We start from the raw sequence: 18,960 nt of genomic DNA on the forward strand, positions 1-18,960 counted from the left end.
AGCCGATAAGGAATATCTGAAATTTAAATGTGAATGGGATGGATAAGTTTTTTTAAAATATTTTTTCTTTAACTTTAAGGTGAAAGGAGTGGTAATTCTGGTGTATATTATTTTGCTATTTTAGTTATAGAACGAAGGGAATAATGGTGAAAGTTATAAATTGAATTGTACAATTCGTAATGAGGCTTGAATTTTGTTTGTGGTTTATGCTCCAATTGTTGAAGATATAGATTTCGTTGTAGATGTGTTTTTATTATTTGGATATCTGAATTTTAACGTAATGATTGAGGATATTTAAATGTGGTATTGGAGCTTTTATTGGATAACTATTCAAGAGTAAAAGGGAAAAATGGTGGAAGAGTACTAAAATTGAATTGTACAATGCTTAATGAGGTGTGAATTTTGTTTTAAGATGGTGGTTTATGTGACTAATATGATGATAGATGTGAAGTTAGTTGATATTTGGTGAAGGTTTATCTCTATAGAGAAAGTTTTTTTTCATCTTATTTTTCATGCTACAATTTTTTTTTAAGAATTGATTATTGTTTAAGAATTTTTGATAGATAATGTTACTAACTTTACTAATTTTTTATATTAAGTTTGAGTTAAATATGTTTTATCTTAACTCTTAAATATATGCATTTAAGTTTGATTTAAATATGTTTTTTAAGTCTGATATCTTAGTATTAATTACTTTTCTTTTTGTTAGTATTTTAATCGGTTATGTTTTTGATTTTTTTTGTAAGTGGGTTTTTTTCCCTCACATATATTATTAACTCTATTAATTCTTCACTCTTTATTTTGGGGGGAAAGGGGGGGTTGGACTAATTTGAGTTGGGCTATTAATGTGTAATAATTATTGGGGAGGGTACAGTTTATTTAGATTACTGATATTGTATTGTAATTTTATTATTTTATTCTTAAATTTTTAAATGTAATCCTACATGTTATTCATGTTATAAAATCTTAAATAAAGTTTAAAAAAAAAGGAGGGACGAGATGGTGAACCTCCACGCGAAACTCTGTTGGCTGATCTGGAAGTGGACTGTCTTGTCTCCATACGTCCAGATTTCCGTTGCATTGGCTGCACGGAGGGGAGGTTCACGAGGTCAATTCCTGGATTCGATGGCTTCCTGGATTCCTGGATGACATTAATCTGGGCTCCAGTGTCAATGAGGAACTGCCGGCCACTGACTAAGTCCTGCAGGTAGAGAAGGCTGTGTCCTTGGCCAGCCACCCCAGCCATTAACAGCGGCCAGCCTGGTCATTTCCCTGGAACAAGCAGGGCTGACGATACTTCTAAGCCTTGGCTCCCCAGTGCTGGTGATGGAAGCAGAGGCCTGATGTGGATGCTGTGACCTTGTCTATGCTCTTGGGGGCCCCTGCAGGGGCCAGGTGCTCTACCGCAGCTCTGAGGCGCGCTTGGCATGGTCGTGCCTGTGCCCGTGCCTCATGACCTGCTGGACCATGAGCCTTCCGAGAATCGTGTGAGCCATGGTTCTTGAGCCTTCTGGGCGACCTTCCTCGGGTCAGTGAAGTTCTCCTGAACCAGCAGCGGGCAGATGTCCCCAGGCATATGTTCGAGGAAGATGCGCTCGAAAAGTGGGCAGTTGGTGTGCTCACCCATGAGTGTGAGCATCTCGTCCATCAGTTCCAATGGTGTCCTGTCCCCCAGGGAGTCGAGGTGCAGCACCCGAGCGGCATGCTTGTGTCTGGATAGTTCGAGGGACCCGGTAAGCACTCACTTGATGATCTCATACTTGTCCTCGGCGGGTGGGTGCTGAACAAATATCTTTCGGGGGGGGGGGGGCGGGAACCATCATTTCAGCAGTGGGCCTCAAAAATGGACAAAATGGCAGCATTTGTACGCATGTCTTGCAAACAGTTCGATAAATTGGACACATATTCAGAAGAATGGGGCAAATATCTAGATTTCCTGGTGGGGGGTGGTATAGTGATGGATGAAAGGGTGAAGCATATTAATGAATGGCAGTTTTTTTCTATTATTAGAGTCTAAATTAGGGGTCTCCAAAGTGGTCATTATAGACCCCTGGGGGGTCGATGGGACTGACCAAAGGGTCAAAAAATGCCTGGGGATTGATAAATGCAGCGAGTTCAATTGAATTTTTGGGATTGAAAGAATTGTAGAACCCGAGGTCCCTGCTCCTGCCTGGGAACCCAAAGTGACTTTGAGGCAGACGGCACGCACCCAATGTTAAGAATGGAATCACCGTCGCCGATCCTGAAGATTTGGACCCAGCTTCATTTGAAATCTTCCCAGTCAGAAGCAAAGGATTTTGTTTACTGTTCTTGTAATCACTTGCTTGGTTAATTCACAGATTTGTTACTTGGCGATTGGGATGTTGTAACAAAGTTTGGGTTGTTGCTGGGAGGCCCGGACACCATGCATATGGTATACAGTTTCCCTCACTAATGCATATAGAAACATATGAATACATAATGATTATTTATTTATTTATTTTTGTGCATGACTGGGGGGGTCTAAGAAGGATCAAGGATTCCATGAAAGGGTCGAAGATCTTAAAGTTTGGGAACCCCTGGTCTAAATAGACACATATGATTATTGATAATTTTTGCTGCCAAATTTGCTTCTATTTTATGAATAAATTTAAGTTTTGTAACTAATCATTTACAGAACTTTAACACTGACTCAAATGTTTGGAGGAACTCAACAAAATTTAAATAATTAAAAGAAAGAATTTGACAATCTCTGCCTTAAACATACTCAATGACTTGGTCTCCACAAACAACTGTGGTAATAAATTCCAGATTCACCACCCTCTGGCTATAGACATTCAATGTGGATGCTTTTCAATCCTGAAGTTGTGCCCATGTCCTGTGATGAGGGTGAACAACGGCTGCATGATGTGTGTAGCTCCCGGGATGAAGCGGTTGTAAAAGTTGAGCATACCCATGAATTCCTGCAGCCCCTGCGCCCTCACCACCATGGGAAACAACCTTTCTTCATCGACTTTGTCCATGTTTTTCGCTATTCAAAATGCTTCAATTGGATCCCCCCTCGTTCTCCTAAATTCCAATGAGTACAGCCCAAGAAGTGTTAAACATTCCTCATATGATAACCCTTTCGTTCCCAGAATCATCCTTGCAAACTTGTCTGAACCCTCTCTCATGTCAGTACATCCTTTCTCAAATTAGGAACCCAAACTCGCTCACAATTGACCAGGTGAGGTCTCACCAGTGCCTTAGTAAGCCTCAACATCTCATCCCTGCTCTTATATTCTATTCTCCGTTAAATGAACGCCAGCAATGCATTTGCCTTCTTCACCACCGACTCAAAATGCAAGCTTACCTTCAGGTTAACCTTTGCATCTGGGAAATGTCCAATTTCTTCCCATTTAGAAAATACTAATTTATTTTGTCTACTGAAGTACATGACCATACACTTTCCAACATTATATTCCATTTGCCACCTCTCTGTCCGTTCTCCTAATCTGTCTGTCCTCCTGCAGCCTCCCTGTTTCCTCAACGCGACCCATTCCTTCCTATCATCTGCAAACTTGCAGAATCTAAATCATTAATATACAGCATGAAACGAAGTGGTCCTATCACCGACTCTGTGGATCAGACCAGCAACTGGCAGCCGAGCAGTCTATGATCCCTGTATTCCAACTCTCTGCTTCCTGCCAATCAGCCTATGTACTACCCATGCTAGTCTGTTTCCTGTTGTACCATGGGCCCTTATCCTGTGAAGTGGTCTCATGTGTGGCACCTTGTCAAAGGCCTTCTGAAAATCCAAATACTCAACATCCACTGCATCTCCCTTATCCAGCCTGCTTGTCACTTCTTCAAAGAACTCCAAAAGATTTGTCAACCAAGATTTTCCCTTAAGGAAACCTTGCTAGCTTTGGCCTATCTCCTCATGTGCCTCAAAGTACTCCATAGCTTCATCCTTGACAATTAACTCCAACATCTTCCCAACCAATGACATTAGGCAAACCGCTCTATAAATTCTTTTCTGTTGCCTCCCTTCAGTCTTGAATAGTGGGGCGACATTTATGATTTTTCCAGTCATCTGGGATAATACCAGATTCCTGAAAGATCATTACCAATGTCTCAATCTCTTCTGCTACTTTCGAAACCCGAGGGTGCAATCATACAACCTGGTTCAGAAGACATCTCCACCCTTAGATCATTCAGCTTTCTGAGCGCCTTTCCCATTGAAATAGTAACTGCACTCACTTCCCTTCCTTGACACCCTTGGACATCTGACACGTCAAGTACATTTGCCTGTTCTCTGGCGACCTCACATCACCAAGGTCCCTCTCACAGGTGAACACTGAAACAAAGTAATAATTCAAAACTTCTTCTACATCTTCCCTGAGTGATCCTCCCTCTGGTCAACCTCCTGGTCTTCACATGTGGAATACCTTGGGGATTTCCTTAATCGGATGTCAAGGCCTTTTCATGTCCCCTTCTAGCACTCCTAGTCCCTTCTAAAGTCCCTTCTGGGCTATTTTATAATTCTCATGTATCTTTCACACACACACACACACACACACACACACACACACACACACACACACACACACACACATACACACACACACACACACACACACACACACACATACACACACACACACACACACACACACACACACACACACACACATGAACACACAGACAGACACACTCAAAGGAACAGGAACACACACACACACACACACACACACACACACACATGAACACACAGACAGACACACTTAAAGGAACAGGAACACACACACATACTTGAACAGAGACATACACACACACACACATGAACACACAGACGCACACACACACACATGAACGCACGGACAGACAGACACACACATGAACACACAGACACACACATATGAACACACAGACAGACAGACAGACAGACAACACACACACACACACACACACACACACACACACACACACACACACACACACACACACACACACACATACCTGTATTTGCTTCAATGCCTGAACATTGATTCCATCTGTTTGTTATATGTCTTGCTGATTGTAGATGTTTGCTTTTGCTGTGTTTGAACCTCTTTATAAATGTGTGTGTGTTGTGTGTGTGTATATATGTAAGTGTGTGTGTGTGTGTGTGTGTGTGTGTGTGTGTGTGTGTGTGTGTGTGTGTGCGCGCGCGTGTGCGGGCATGTGTTTGTGTGTGTGTGTGTGAGTGTGCGTTAAGGTAAGTGTTAATGCCTGCTGAGGGCTTGCTGGGGATAAACCACAATAAAATCGCAGCTCAGAGGTGATTGTGTAATGTGATGGCTGCTTTACTATTTGGCTTTTTAGATGAGTTCAGGAATTGACCATTTTCAAAATATTCTCTATCATCTTAAACATACAATCATCTAATTATTTGTGAAATAGGTTTCTGTTCTCAGGGGGAGTAAGATTGGGTGCTTCAACCTACTTTTTGCATATAGAGGCATCATTTGATTCCTGAAAGCAATTTAAAAACTTCCAGAGCAGATGAAGTCTATCCCAATGAAAGGGGTAGTCCCACATTCTCTACTGCATGCTTTAGGGGTGCAATTCTATGTCTTACCTTTATAAGGCTGTTGGCACACACAGTGGTAGCAGTTGGGAATAGAGCTCTCCCATGTCAAAGCAGCTGCCAGCACCTGCTCTAACCAGTTGATTTCAAGGACTTGGGTTTGAGGATGACTTTTTAATCATATGATACATCTGAGTGGATAATGAAGATGTTAAAAGAAACCTGATTGGCTGCCGTGCTCCGACCACATCTGTCGCCACAGCAACCAGATCTTATTCTGACTGCCCGTAGGTCGATGTTTTCCTCATACAACTGGTTCTGGGGAAAAGAGTTAACCCTGTGGAGTGTTTTTGTTATTTTAGTCTTTATTTTGCATGGTCGATGTTTTGCACAGAATTTGCTCAGATAAATAGATCTTTCTGTTCACCAGTAAGTGGTGGTATGTGAGAACCATCCATTCTCAAACCTGACTTCATCTAATAACATCAACACTTCCTTTTGTTGCTATTTCTCTTGTGTCCCTTGTGTTAAAATCCCACAATTGTCTGTAGTATATAATGGAAAGAGACATATTTAATTTAAAATTGATGCAGGGAATAAAGAAAAGGATAAGAGTTGGATTAAAGGATAACATTGGATGAGAGTTTTATTGACTCATGCAGGGAGCTGTCATTGGGGCTATGATCCATGCAAGAAAATCTTGCACAGCCACTCTGCCGCATTGCCCTCATGGACATGTGCGAAGCCCCCAAATCCCCTTCGGTCCCTGGGTCCACGATGGTGGTCATACCCCTGATTGAAGAATTGTCACTGCACTGCAATGGCGCTGTAACCTCAGCCCTCGGACTGGCCTCAATCTCTGGGTGTTGACATGAAGCTGACGTGCACAGTCGCAGGTAAGGTTGGAACTGGACTCCCAGATGTATCACACAGCCTTCCCCATGGGTTTCAATGCTTAGCAGCTCTGGCTGATAGACTGGTTCAGCACAGGATCAGGCCCTTCATCCCACTATATTTATGCTGCCAAGCACTCATCTTATTCATCTTATACTAATTCTACACTAATCCTGCTGTTTATTTCATCTGCATTGCCATGTACTCACCGCAAACCAGAAAAATGGGAAGACCAACCTCCGCCCGAGAAGGACACAACCCACGTGACTGTGACCACAGAGATGGACCTGTGAGGGGGCCACAGAAGCTATGGGCTAGGGTAGGCTGCTGTTGGGAGATTTGCGCTGGGCTGCGAACTGCTGGAGACTTGCTCGAACTGGCCAGTGGGGCGCCAGGTGCGAGGAGGCACCGAGGGTGCCAAAGGGTCCCTGACCGTGCCGGAGGTTGGGATCTTGAGCTTGGGTCACGAATGGTTTAGACTGGACTCTGAGTGGCTGCGAGGGCTGCAAAGGTGCTGGAGGTGAATCTATGGACACTCAGTGTGTTTGGAGGGAACTCTTTTGTTCTCTTTCTCTGACTGTAAGAGGCGCTTCAGGCAATTCCTGCTAGTGGCGAATCTGTCTGCCTTGCAGCAGACAAATGGCAATTTTGTGCAACACGACCCTGTTTTATTACTATGATAATAAATTGAATCTTGAAACTTGATTCTACTACTCACCAGTCACCCACTGAAACTAGAAACAGACATGGATCGGGTAGTGAAGAAGTCATTTGGCTTGTTTGCCTTCATTAACAGGGCTTTGAATATATGAGTGAGTTTGGCACATTGGTTAGGCCCCACTGGGAAAATTGTGTGGAGATCTGGCCACCACATTAACGAAAGGATATGGTGGCTGCACCAGAAGAATGGAGAACAGATTCGCCTGGGGTGTTTACTGGATTTGAGAACTTTAGTGACAAGGAGAAATGGGATAGGCTGGGTGGAGGGGAGTGGGAATGGGGGAGTGTTATGGGTCACAAAAGACTATTACTTGGAGCATTCCTCCTGCAGATTGTTTTTTCAAATTGGCTGGGACAGGGTCGGCGCCACAACCTTTGCTGAGGGGCGGGATTAGTGATTTGGAGGGTAGCTCATTTAGTGAGGGTGGGGGTTGCTGACAGGAACCTGCTGATGGGGTGGGGGTTGCTGGCAGGAACTTGTCGACGGGGGGGATGCTGTCATAAACCTGTCGAAGAGGGGTGGTGCAGGCAGGAACTTGTTGACGTTGGGGTGCTGACAGTAACCTGTCAGTAGAGGTTGCTGGAAGAGACCTGTCGAAGGGTTGGTGGGGGGGGGGGGGAGGCTGCTGGTAAGGACCTATCTGAAACTACATCTGCCCCTCCAACATGGGGCACAAGAATGCTCTTTTATTGCTGACGCTTGACACATGCTTGAAACACGGCTGGGGGGGGGGCGGGTGGAGAGTTGCTAACGAGCATCAACCTAGACACGACTGACACAGGAGGTGAGTGGGGAGGATCTTAAGACCAACAGTGGCCATGACTGTCCGGGGGGGGGGGGATGTGGGGGCACAGCACCTCGTTTGGGGTGGCAGTGCCCGCGAATGTCCCCCCCCATGGCACCGACCCTGGGCTGGGATATTACTCATTGGAATGCAGAAGGCTATAATGATTTATAAAACCATGTGGGGCATAGATAGGGTAGAAAGTCACCCCTTCATCCAACAATAGGGGAGTCTGAAATTGGAGGAGGGGGCGGCGTAGATTTAAGATGAGATGGGAAAGATTTAAAGGGCATCTGAGAGGCAAGCTTTTCACAGAGGGTTCAGATTTCAAATTTATTGTCAGAGTACATACATGACATCACATACAAGCCTGGGATTCATTTTTCCTGCAGGCCAGACAGAATTACCTCTAATTGGTGGTACAAAAAATAAACTTTGCACAGTGTGAATATGTAAATAACTAAAAGAACTGTAAACAGATGACAAATGTAAACAAACTGCAATGCAGAGAGAACAAAGAAAATCAATACAGTGAACAAATAAGATTCCTATATAAGTCTCTGATTGAGTTTGTTGTTGAGGAGTCTGATGGTGGAGGGGGAGCAGCTGTTCCTGAACCTGGTGATGTGAGTTTTGTGGCAAGGAGACCTCTTTCCTGATGGTAGCAGCAAGAACAGAGTGTGTGCTGGGTGGTGTGGGTCCTTGATGATTGCTGCTGCCCTCCGACGGCAGTGTTTCCTATAGATGTACTCAATAGTGGGGAGGGGTTTGCCTGTGATATCCTGGGCTGTGTCTACCTTTAGGAGGGCTTTACTCTCAGGGGTATTGGTGTCCCCATACCAGACCATGATGCAGCCTGTCAGCACAATTTCCACCACATCTCTTAAGAAATTTGTCAGGGTTTCTGGTGTCATACCAAGCCTCCGCAAACTCTTGAGGAAGTAGAAGCACTGACATGCTTTCTTCACAATGCCATTGGTGCGTTAGGTCCAGGAAAGATCCTCTGAGATAGTGACACCCAAGAACCTAAATGTGCTCACCCTCTCTACCTCTGATCCCCCAGTGATTACTGGATCGTACATCTCTGGCTTTCCTTTCCTGACGTCAACAATCAGCTCCTTGGTTTCGGTGACATTGAGTGCGAGGTTGTTGTTGGTGCACCATTCAGTCAAGTTTTCAATCTCCATCCTGTCTGTTGACTCATCCCCATTCTTTATACAACCCACTACCATGGAATCACAGGCAAATTTGTAGATGGTGTTATTGTCGTACTGAGCCACACAGTCGTAGGTGTAAAGTGAGTAGCGCAGGGGGCTAAGAACACAGCCCTGTGGTGCTCTGGTACTGATGGAGGTTGTGGAGGAGAACTTCTTACCAAATGATTGTTGTCTGGAGGTGAGGAAATATTACACAGTGGGGTGTTAACTCAATTTTGAGTGGGTGATAGAGTTGAATGCCAAACTGTAGTTGATAAAGAGCATCCTGATGTATGTATGTTTACTGTCCAGTGTTCCAAAGCTTTGTGTCGAGCCAGTGAGATGGCATCAGCTGTAGACCTGTTTCTATGATAGACGAACTGGAATGGATCCATGCCATCGCTCAGACAGGAGCTGATCTGCTTCACCATCAGCCTTTCAAAACACTTCATCACTGTTGATATAAGTGCTATTGGTCGATGGTGAGTATTATGGAATGTGTTGGTAGAGGAGGGTGCAATCAGCATTTAACAAGCATTTGGACACGGCATGGAAAGGAAACAGAATGGAGGGATATGGCCAATGTAAGAAAATACATCCTGGTCAGCATGGATGATTTGGGCTGAAGGGCCTCATTCCATGATATGATGTTGTAATCTGCACACTTGGGTAAAGACACCACCAGGAGTCAGGGTCAAACCTAGGTTCTGGCATGATGAGACAGGAGCCTCACCTGTTGCACCCTGGACCATTCTACATTGTCAGCAGAACCAGCCTGCAAACTCACCCTCTGAAGAGCAGCGCATGAGTACAGCAGTCCCCCTTGTACCCGCTGACGCATATGCTTGAACCCCACCTCAAATCAAGCCTCCAGTTTTTAGCTAGCTGCATCTTCTTGGGGGCAGCACTTTTGGCGCGACAATCAGTGCAACGCCGTTACAACACCAGTGATCGGGATGGGGGTTCGAATCTCGCGCTGTCTGTAAGGAGTTTGTACATTCTCCCTGAGTCTGTGTGGGTTTTCCCCAGGGGCTCTGGTTTCCTCCCACAGTTCGAAATATACCATGAGCTGTATGTTAATTGGGTGTAATTAGGCAGCTCGGCTCGTGGACCACAATGATCTGTTACCTTGCTGTATGTCTAAAAAATATTTTTCTATCTCATCTGTGTTTGCTTATATTGGCAACTTTGGAAATTCTGGTGATGTTGATGATATTAAAATATTTCTAAGGAGGGGAATGCTGCAATTCCTGATGTAATCTGGACCAATTTTGTATCAAGCATTGGAAGAGAATCTCATTTAATTCTGATGAAATAGAAGGAAATGACTTCAAGTGGGAAGCAACTATCAAGAATTTATCCCAAGTTCAGTTGGATTCTGAGTACCAGCTTTGGGCTTCCATCCTAGATTTTCCTTCGCATGGGAACAGCTCTTGGGGAGGTTTGCAGACAAAAACATTAAACCACAATGCATTAATGCAATAAAATGTATTTATTTTTTTTGCTCATCATTCATTATATTATTAAAGTTTAATGCCAGTCTAACAGATATCTCTGGTAACAAATGTATATAATGTCAAAGCAAAATGTTCAATATGCAAATTGGATATGATCAAGAATCACGGCTTGTAACAGTGGTACAAACCCATTCAGAGCTTGAAAGGCCCTTGAAAGAAAATAATGGCCTTTTTAATGGTCTCTTAGTGGGCTGTAATGATTTTACAATCTCCGATTTAAAATTTGGAAAACTGCTAAAATGAAAATTGAAACATATTTAGTAATCTGACTACAAGTTCTCTGGAGACGTTGAGTATGACAAGACCAGATTATTTAATTAAACTGGGGTCCGTGAGTGGTAATGGTTGACGATCATGCTGGTTGTTGCAGTAGCTATCTCAGTCTTGTACTGGATACTTTGGATCTAGTCCATCTATCAGTGCTATTCTGGTTATTTTATGAGGTGCTGGTACTATATGAGCCATGTCATTTCTTTTTTTTGCTGGCCCAGTCACTTTGCTGCTTCGTTGCCCTTCTTTGCGTCCTGTATTCCAATCTGGGCTTTGGACTCGTAGGTCACTGGGATAGTGACCTCAGAAGACTTCAGAGCTGGCTTGACCATTGGTGCTTCCACCGTCAGGACCCCAGTGGGAGACAGTGTTGAAGAAACCACCCCAGCGTCAATGCCTTGAGGAAGGCTGAAGTAGAAGGAAAGACCAAGTTAGATGGGATAAGGGTAAATACACTAATTAGTAGGAACATTGTGCAACCCAAGAATTGAACAATAAATGAATCAATCACCTCTGATAGCCATACCATTAAAGACACATTTTGCCCATCTCCCGTGCAATAGTCTGTGCAGCCAGTTCGACGATCATAATCGTGGATTGGAATTCGGAGATATCACTCACTACTCTTGTGAACCAAAAGGGTAATGAGATAAAGCTATGTCACAATTATTTAAAAAAAAACTCAACCAATAACCCAGTAGCCTTGATTATAAATGATGGACTTCCTATATTGAGTAGCACCTGATGGCATTGCTTATTGCATGATAGCAAAGGGTGTTTCATCCACCTTGTCAACTGACCAGGTTGACAGTGCAGGTTCATATCACTACAAATAAAGTTTGGGCAAATTGTTTCCAGCAACCCTGCCCCCTCTCCCGTGCCTCCAATTTCCAGAAGGTTGATTTAGTTCCTGAAATAATGTGAAATAAAAGAGGAAAATGTATGGAGAGGAAGTGGATGCAGATCTGAAAATAAGGTTGGAGTGCAAATGTATGGATGAAGTGGGAATGGGCACAGCTGGGCTGAGCACGAATACTCTTCTAGATACAAGGAAATGGGGGCACTTTTCTTTTCTACGCAGTTCTTGGGACCAGCTAGTGGACCTTACTCTAAAGACCAGCAAATAATTTGCTCTCAATTCCAATAAAACCACATATTTCCTGTTTGAAAATGACATTGTATCACTTTATCACATTAACACTTTATTTATCAACAGAACTCAGATGGGGGAAGTCACTGCCCGTTTTGAGGTTCCCTCAAATATCATGTAGGATACACTGGAAATTCTGCAGTGCCTCATTCTGCTGCAGGAGATCCCACTTTCTGGCAGAAGAAGGTGAGACAGTTTTGATGTGTTCACTTAGCAAGAGGAATGGATTAAGCATGTAAGGGTCGTTTGGTGGCCCTTGGACTGCACTCATTAGAGACAGAAGGGAGGACATTTCAAATGCTGAAAGGCCCGGACAGAGTAGATGTGACAAAGTTGTTTCCTTTGGTGGGGGAGTCTAGGACAAGAGGCCACAACTTCAGGATAAAAGATTTAAAACAGAAATGCAGAGAAATTTCTTTAGCCAGAGAGTCGTGAGTCTGAGGAACTTGTTGCCACAGGCGGCAGTGGAAGCAAGGTCATTGCGTGTATTTAAGACAGAAGTTGACAGGTATTTGATTAGTCAGGGCATCAGGGGTTATGGAGAGAAGGCTGGGAGTGGGGCTGAGTGACAAACACAATTTCATCAAATGATTAAATGGCGGAGCAGACCCGACTGATTGGCCAACTTCTGCTCTTGTATCTTATGATCTTGTGAGGAACTGTCCTTTGAGATCATAAAAATGTGTACCACCCACAAGAATTTTCACAATCAAGAATTACATATGTACAAGCTGGTACTTGGTCCTGATTTTGAATTTGACCTGCAAGGCTTTTTGAACAAGTGGCAAAATACACTGGAATGTTGACATGAACTGATCTATTGAATTAATGGCTGTTGATTGTTGGTTTGATGTGTTCAGTGGACATTATGTCATTATGTCTACCATTAAATATAATACACTAATTACCAACTATGGATCTAAAGACCTATGATTTTAATGAAAGCCATGAGGGCAGAAAGTTAACCAGAAATCTATTGGTGTTTGTAAAGTTTGCAGTGGTCTTGTGATAAAAGAGCTAGTGATTATAGCAAGGAGAAGAAAAACAAGTGTACGGATGGACGCAGCTTGACAGCAGGTCCAATTGACAGGGTTGAGGGAGTCGGCACGGTTCACAAGGGTGGCATGGTTAGCACGGTGCTATTACAGCGCCAGGTTAGAATCTGGCACTGTCTGTAAAAGGTTTGCACATTCTCTCCATGTCCACATAGGTTTCCTCAGGTGCACCAGGTTCCTCCCACTCTCCAAAGATGTATGGGCTTAGTAGGTTAATTGGTGTATTTGTGGGGGCATGGGCTCGTGGGCTGGAAGGGCTAATTTGGAGCTAGGGTCTAGAGTCTGGGGGAACAGGGTGGGTGTAGGTCAGGCAGTAGTTGGTGGTGGGAAGGAAGTGGTGTAGAATCTGTGTCCAGGATGTGGGGGCTTCATAATGAGGTAACCATGAGGTAATCGTCGATTGGGCATGGTTTGGTGATGAGATAGTGGCCAGGTGCCTCAAGGTTGAAGGTGTTGCACAAGTTGGCAAGTTGCTATGTGGGGCTTGGTTACAGCAGATGACATGGACTTGGGGGTGTAGGGGTGAAACCCACTGGAGGATATAGGCTTGAAAGCATCCTTGCCAAAGCTCAATTTCCTTAATTTAAAATTTTTTTAGACCTACAGCACAGTAACGCCATTTTGGCCCACAAACCCATGCCACTACAATCCCACCACAATCTCTGGTACAATTTGACTGGTGAGAGGAAAATGGAACCCCCACCCGGGAAAAACCCACGCAGACACGGGGAGAATGTACAGACTCCTTACAGACAGCGCGGGATTCAAAACCTCCCGGTCCTGAATGTTGGTGATGTAAAGGCGTTGTGCTAACCGCTGCCTCCTGTGCTCTTTTAAACAAAAGTAGCCATGTGACTTGACGTAGATTTATGATAAGATGATTTATAGGAGAATTTACTCACAGATATTTTCGTGTGAAACACCTTGAAATAAAACCATGTTCATCTTGCCTTTCCTCATGTTTGCCTACAAAGGAGAATTATTGAATTGGTTTTAGTATATTTCCATCAGCTAGATAAATACCACAATTTCCAGTGAGGTGGATGGAAATGTCTGCAGATATTTGCATGCTAATTTGCTTCATAACAGGTTACTTCTCACTAGCTCTGAAAATCGGACATTAAGTTAAAAACTGTACAATCTGTTTAAATTACATAATATGAAATGAAATCAAATATCCAAAAAATGGAATAGTTCATGGTCAGCCACAGTTTATTTTTAGCTGTCAGATATTCTTGAAATGATTGAAGTTGGTATCTGGGCCATCCATATTACATATTGTCCATTGCAAATCTCAAAGAAACTCAAAGACAATTAATTATTTTGGTGAAAATCAAACAAAACTGCAGATGTTGAAAATCTGAAATCATAACAGAAAATGCTGGATGCCCTCTCAGTAGGTCAGGTACGTCTTGTTTTGAGAGTGGTAACTATTGATAGCCAGGAACTTTCAAAGATTTAGAAGCATAGATTTAAAAGGGGTTGGAGGCAAGATGAGAAAAGGAGCTACATGCTTGGTAGTAGGGGTCTGGAAACGTTCGATTGTAAAGGATGGCGGAGACAGCAAACGTCTCACCTTGAAAGTATACCTGGATGTGTACGGGAAGAACTATGACCTTTTAATTTTTATTTTAGACAATACTGCACGATAACAGGCCATTTTGGCCCACAAGTCCGCGCCGCCCAATGAACCTACACCCCCCCGGCACGTATGTGTGGGCTAAAATGGCCTGTTACCATGCTGCATTTCTAAATTAAAAATTAAAAGGTTGGCCTCCTCTGACTATTAGAGGCTTACAAACATGAGGAGGGTCAGTGGGAGAAAAATGAAATATTGACGTCTTAAGCCGAACGCCTTTATCAAGGTTGGTAATGTGGAGGAGAAAAACCAGTGGGAGGGGCAGGACATGTGCCTCTGCCTCCTGTCACCTCGTGGCTTCTTACCCTCTCACTTCCCCTCCCACCACAACCCATTAATTTGGACTTTAGGCCTTACCTTGCAATGGAGATGAAGGGTTACAGCCCCAGATATTGACTCTCTGTGGCCTTCTGTGGATGCTGCCTTATCCTGCTGAGTTCTTCCACCATTTTGTGTGTTTTCCAGCATTTGCAGTCTTGTTGGTGATCATTGGGAACGCTTGACATTTGGCCATCAAGGTATAACTTCCAAATTTGCTCATATCTCATCACATACTACTGCTTTAAAAGCATTCTACTACCAGTTTCACTACAGTGTCGGGTTCCAACCCATTGCAAATTCTCTCAAAAACACTCCTGCCTCAGGTTTGATTCAATGCAATGGAACAAAGAAAACCTTCTAGGGAGGGCATATTGCCAATTAATCAATTTAAAAATAAAGTTTAGCATTGCAATTTTTGCTTTTAATTGTCCACTGGTTGAAGTGATTAATTGTTGATGTTTGGGATTGGGTGGTACCTGAAATGACCTGGATCGCAGTGTTACCTCCCCACCCCCCCAACTACTTTGGTTGGTGTGAGTTGGACAGCCTGGTTGGCTGTTACAGCACCAGTGATTGGGACCTGGGTTCGAATCCCATGCTGCCTGTGTCTGTGTGGGTTTTCCCTGGGGGCTCCGGTTTCCTCCCACCGTAAGTTAATTAGGCGTAAATTGGGGGCCACGGACCCATGGACCATATGGCCTCTTACCGTGCTGTACGTCTCAATTTAAATTTTAAAAATGTATCTCCGCACACTACGGGCTTCAGTAGAGCAATCTTTCAAGACATTCTTTAGGCATTTTAAATCCTGTTAATGATTTTTTAGCTCTTGAGAAATGTATTGAATATTAATGACGTGAGGAAACATGATCAGACCTTTGGATTCCTCAAAGTGGATGGGACTACTGAATTCCCTGGGAAATTTGCCAGGAAATGGCTCAGGAGCAGTGCCAAGGGAGGTAGCTGACAGGTCCAAAAGACCCTCCTGGTAATATGCTCGCCCTAGATTGACCACGCTAAACCAGTGAATGAGGAATCAACTGATTGTCTTGACTTAACCTGGGGGAAGATGATTGAGTTTCTGGCTGGGTTTACCAGCAAAGTTTATGGGTCTCAATATAGACCAAGTAGATATCCCTAATATGTTCCCTGGGAATAATTAGGTGGGATTGAAGTTTCCCATTGTTAGTTCCTGGCTGGGTTTACCAGCAAAGTGTATGGACCTCATTGAAGAATCCAGTAGACATCCCCAATTTGTTTCCCTGAGAGAAATGGCTGGGCTGAACTTTCCCACTGTTAATCCCAAGTGCTCACCATTGATCTCCACGTATCCATCCTTGGTTTTGACAGTGATCTCCTCAGGGGCAAAGTGGTTGACATCCAGATTGACCTTCCACTTGTCCGAGCTGACCTTGATTTCCGAGATGCCGGTGCTCTGCTGGCGGCTGAGGGCAGTGCCGGATGCGGGCGCCTGGTCTCCTGCTTCGGCGGCAGGGGGTCTGGAGCTGGATGGCAGGAAGGGGCGCAGGTAACCCGGCCACATGCCTGGCCAGTCTGCACCCAAGTCATAGGTTAAAGCCGGCATGCCAAACGATTGATCAAAAAGCCGGCTCGGGTAGTGCCAGTCCCGGAAAGGATCCCAGCTGGGACTACGCAAGAAACTGAAGGGGATCCTGCGTTCAGACATCGTGGGAGGGAGATGCGAGTGGGGCTGGAGCCACTGTATCGGGCTCTTATATCTGCTGGCTGGGCTATAAATGGAACAGGTTTCCCAGTATGGGGACACAGTCATTGGGTTGGAATGCAACAGACTTCTGGAGCATTCTAAGTGGCAAGCTATCAGTCCCTTTTAATTGTGTAGGAACTGATAACAAAATCTCACAGGCACAGTGCACTATTTTTAAATAATCCCTGCACATTTTGTTTAAACCTGGCCTTGTGATTTTATTTTGGCTGAGGATGAATAAATATTTCCACTCCCCTTCCACAAAGTGTTGCCTATACTTCCCATGGTGAAGGGCCTTGTTTCTTTGGTTTTCATTTGTATCCACACCCCAATGTCACCGCAGCTTTGTCCCTAGTTGTAAAGTCATGAGAGACTTTTACACAGGCCCTTTGTTCCGGGTTATTTGCAACTTTTTTTACGATATGCCTGCTGTCCAAAAAGCACCGATGACGGTCCCAGCATAATAACAGTCCTGGAACGCTGACTGAGTGAAAGGTGAATCTGGCATTCGGGGATCAAGTCAGGTAAGGAATGTAATGTTATGATGACGTTCAATGTATGCAACGGGAAATTTGAAAATTTTAAAGTCACAGTCGGGATTTAGCATCTGAGAATTGGGGAGGGGGGAAGGATAAAGAGATCTGTGAACTCCTTGCCCTCTGTGCTGAGGATGAAATTAAATGCCACTTTGAGGGAACAGTAAAGGATGGTCCGTTTTGGAGAGGCTTGCTCAAAAGCTTAGAGATCATGGCTTTGCTCAGGACAGGTCACAAACTATAAGCAAGATGAAAAGCCCGCATAAGAAATACGGCCAGGTAAACGACCACAACAGCAGGGGCGGTAGAGGGCATTTGGACTGGCTGTATTTTGATCAGTGCTATTCCGTCAGGGCACAAGTCACTCGGCAAACCCAGTTGCTCTTCTAAGCAACAGGGAGGATTCATCTTCACCTGAGACCCTCCTCCAGCAGCAGTCCTGATGCTGGAGTTCCTAGTGGCATGAATACAGAGGCCAGCAATAAAGAATCTATGTCTTATGATGGGTCAGGTAAAAGCCTGCTTCTCTTGGTGATTAATATGTGCTTTTATGAGAGTGTTTGCCAGCAGAAGAGCGGTCTCGCTAATGCCACTCCACAGAAAAAGCGGAAGCCTACCAAAGCCCAGGTGGTGAGCAGGGAGATGAAGGACCGCGAAGACGTGGAGAGGGAACGTCTTCAATTGGAGGTGCAGAGGGCCCACGAGGAGCCACTGAAGAGGCAGGTGCAGGAAGCAGAGATGACAGCTCGGGAGGCTGATAGACATGAGTGGGCTGAGGAAACGAATGGGTTCGGCAGCATGTTCAAGGACTTCCAGGGTGAGGTGCAGAACCAGGCATCACTTCTATGGGAAATGATTGGACTCATGTCATCTCTTTTTTTGAAAGTTTTATTTATCAATGCAGTGAAATATCAATATCAATGAAATAATAACTTGCAAAATAATTTTTTTCTATTTTCTCCCCAACAACCCTTCCCCCTACCCCCTGAAAGATAGAAAGAAGGAAAGAGCACCTAAATCTATATTTAATATTATTAGCATATACTGTATTTATTGAGTATTTTTCATAATTATTAACTGAGAGGAGTGGGTAAGGTGAAAATGTGGAAGGACTTTTATTCATGAAATCCATATACGGCTGCCAAATTTTATAAAACCTCTCAATTTGATTTCTTAGACTCTAAGTAATTTTTTTTTCTAAAGGTATACAATTTTGCATTTTGCATCTATTTTTACATGTTTTTACATGTTTCTGGAATCATTTCATTTTCTGCATGACAGCACCCTGCTCCCAGCAGCACCCGCATAGCAGCACTTTGGTTCTTCACCCCATAGCCAGTATTATTCTCCGGCACACAGCACAACGACAGCATGGAACACACAGACGAGACGGACGAGTCATTTCAATCATCTCCTTCCTCCAGCTGCTGGAGTGATGTGCCAGGTACTATTTTAGCACATGGTTATTGGTGCTTTGTTATATTGAACTGCTTTAAATAGCTATACGCCGCTGAATTAAACCTTTTTATTGTCGTTTCCTGCTCACTACAATTCTCTGACAAGTGAACCTGTTCACTAGCCACTTCCTGAGGGAGTAAGCTGGGTCTCCGATTAGATGCACGGG

General features: G+C 44.0%; 1 protein-coding gene across 1 annotated transcript; it reads right to left on the reverse strand.

The window, feature by feature from the left end:
* Nucleotides 1-10,598: 10,598 nt before the first annotated feature.
* Nucleotides 10,599-16,796, reverse strand: hspb1 (heat shock protein, alpha-crystallin-related, 1). The gene is made up of 3 exons (XM_069884953.1): nt 16,389-16,796; nt 14,020-14,083; nt 10,599-11,320 (listed from the first exon to the last, which is right to left on the reverse strand). Exons 1-3 carry the CDS (start codon nt 16,759-16,761, stop codon nt 11,134-11,136), a joined length of 624 nt encoding a protein of 207 aa, XP_069741054.1. The 5' UTR covers nt 16,762-16,796; the 3' UTR covers nt 10,599-11,133.
* Between the last annotated feature and the right edge of the window lie 2,164 nt (nt 16,797-18,960).

Source organism: Narcine bancroftii, chromosome 6 (assembly GCF_036971445.1).
Source record: "Narcine bancroftii isolate sNarBan1 chromosome 6, sNarBan1.hap1, whole genome shotgun sequence".
In the NCBI taxonomy this organism is placed as follows: domain Eukaryota; kingdom Metazoa; phylum Chordata; class Chondrichthyes; order Torpediniformes; family Narcinidae; genus Narcine; species Narcine bancroftii.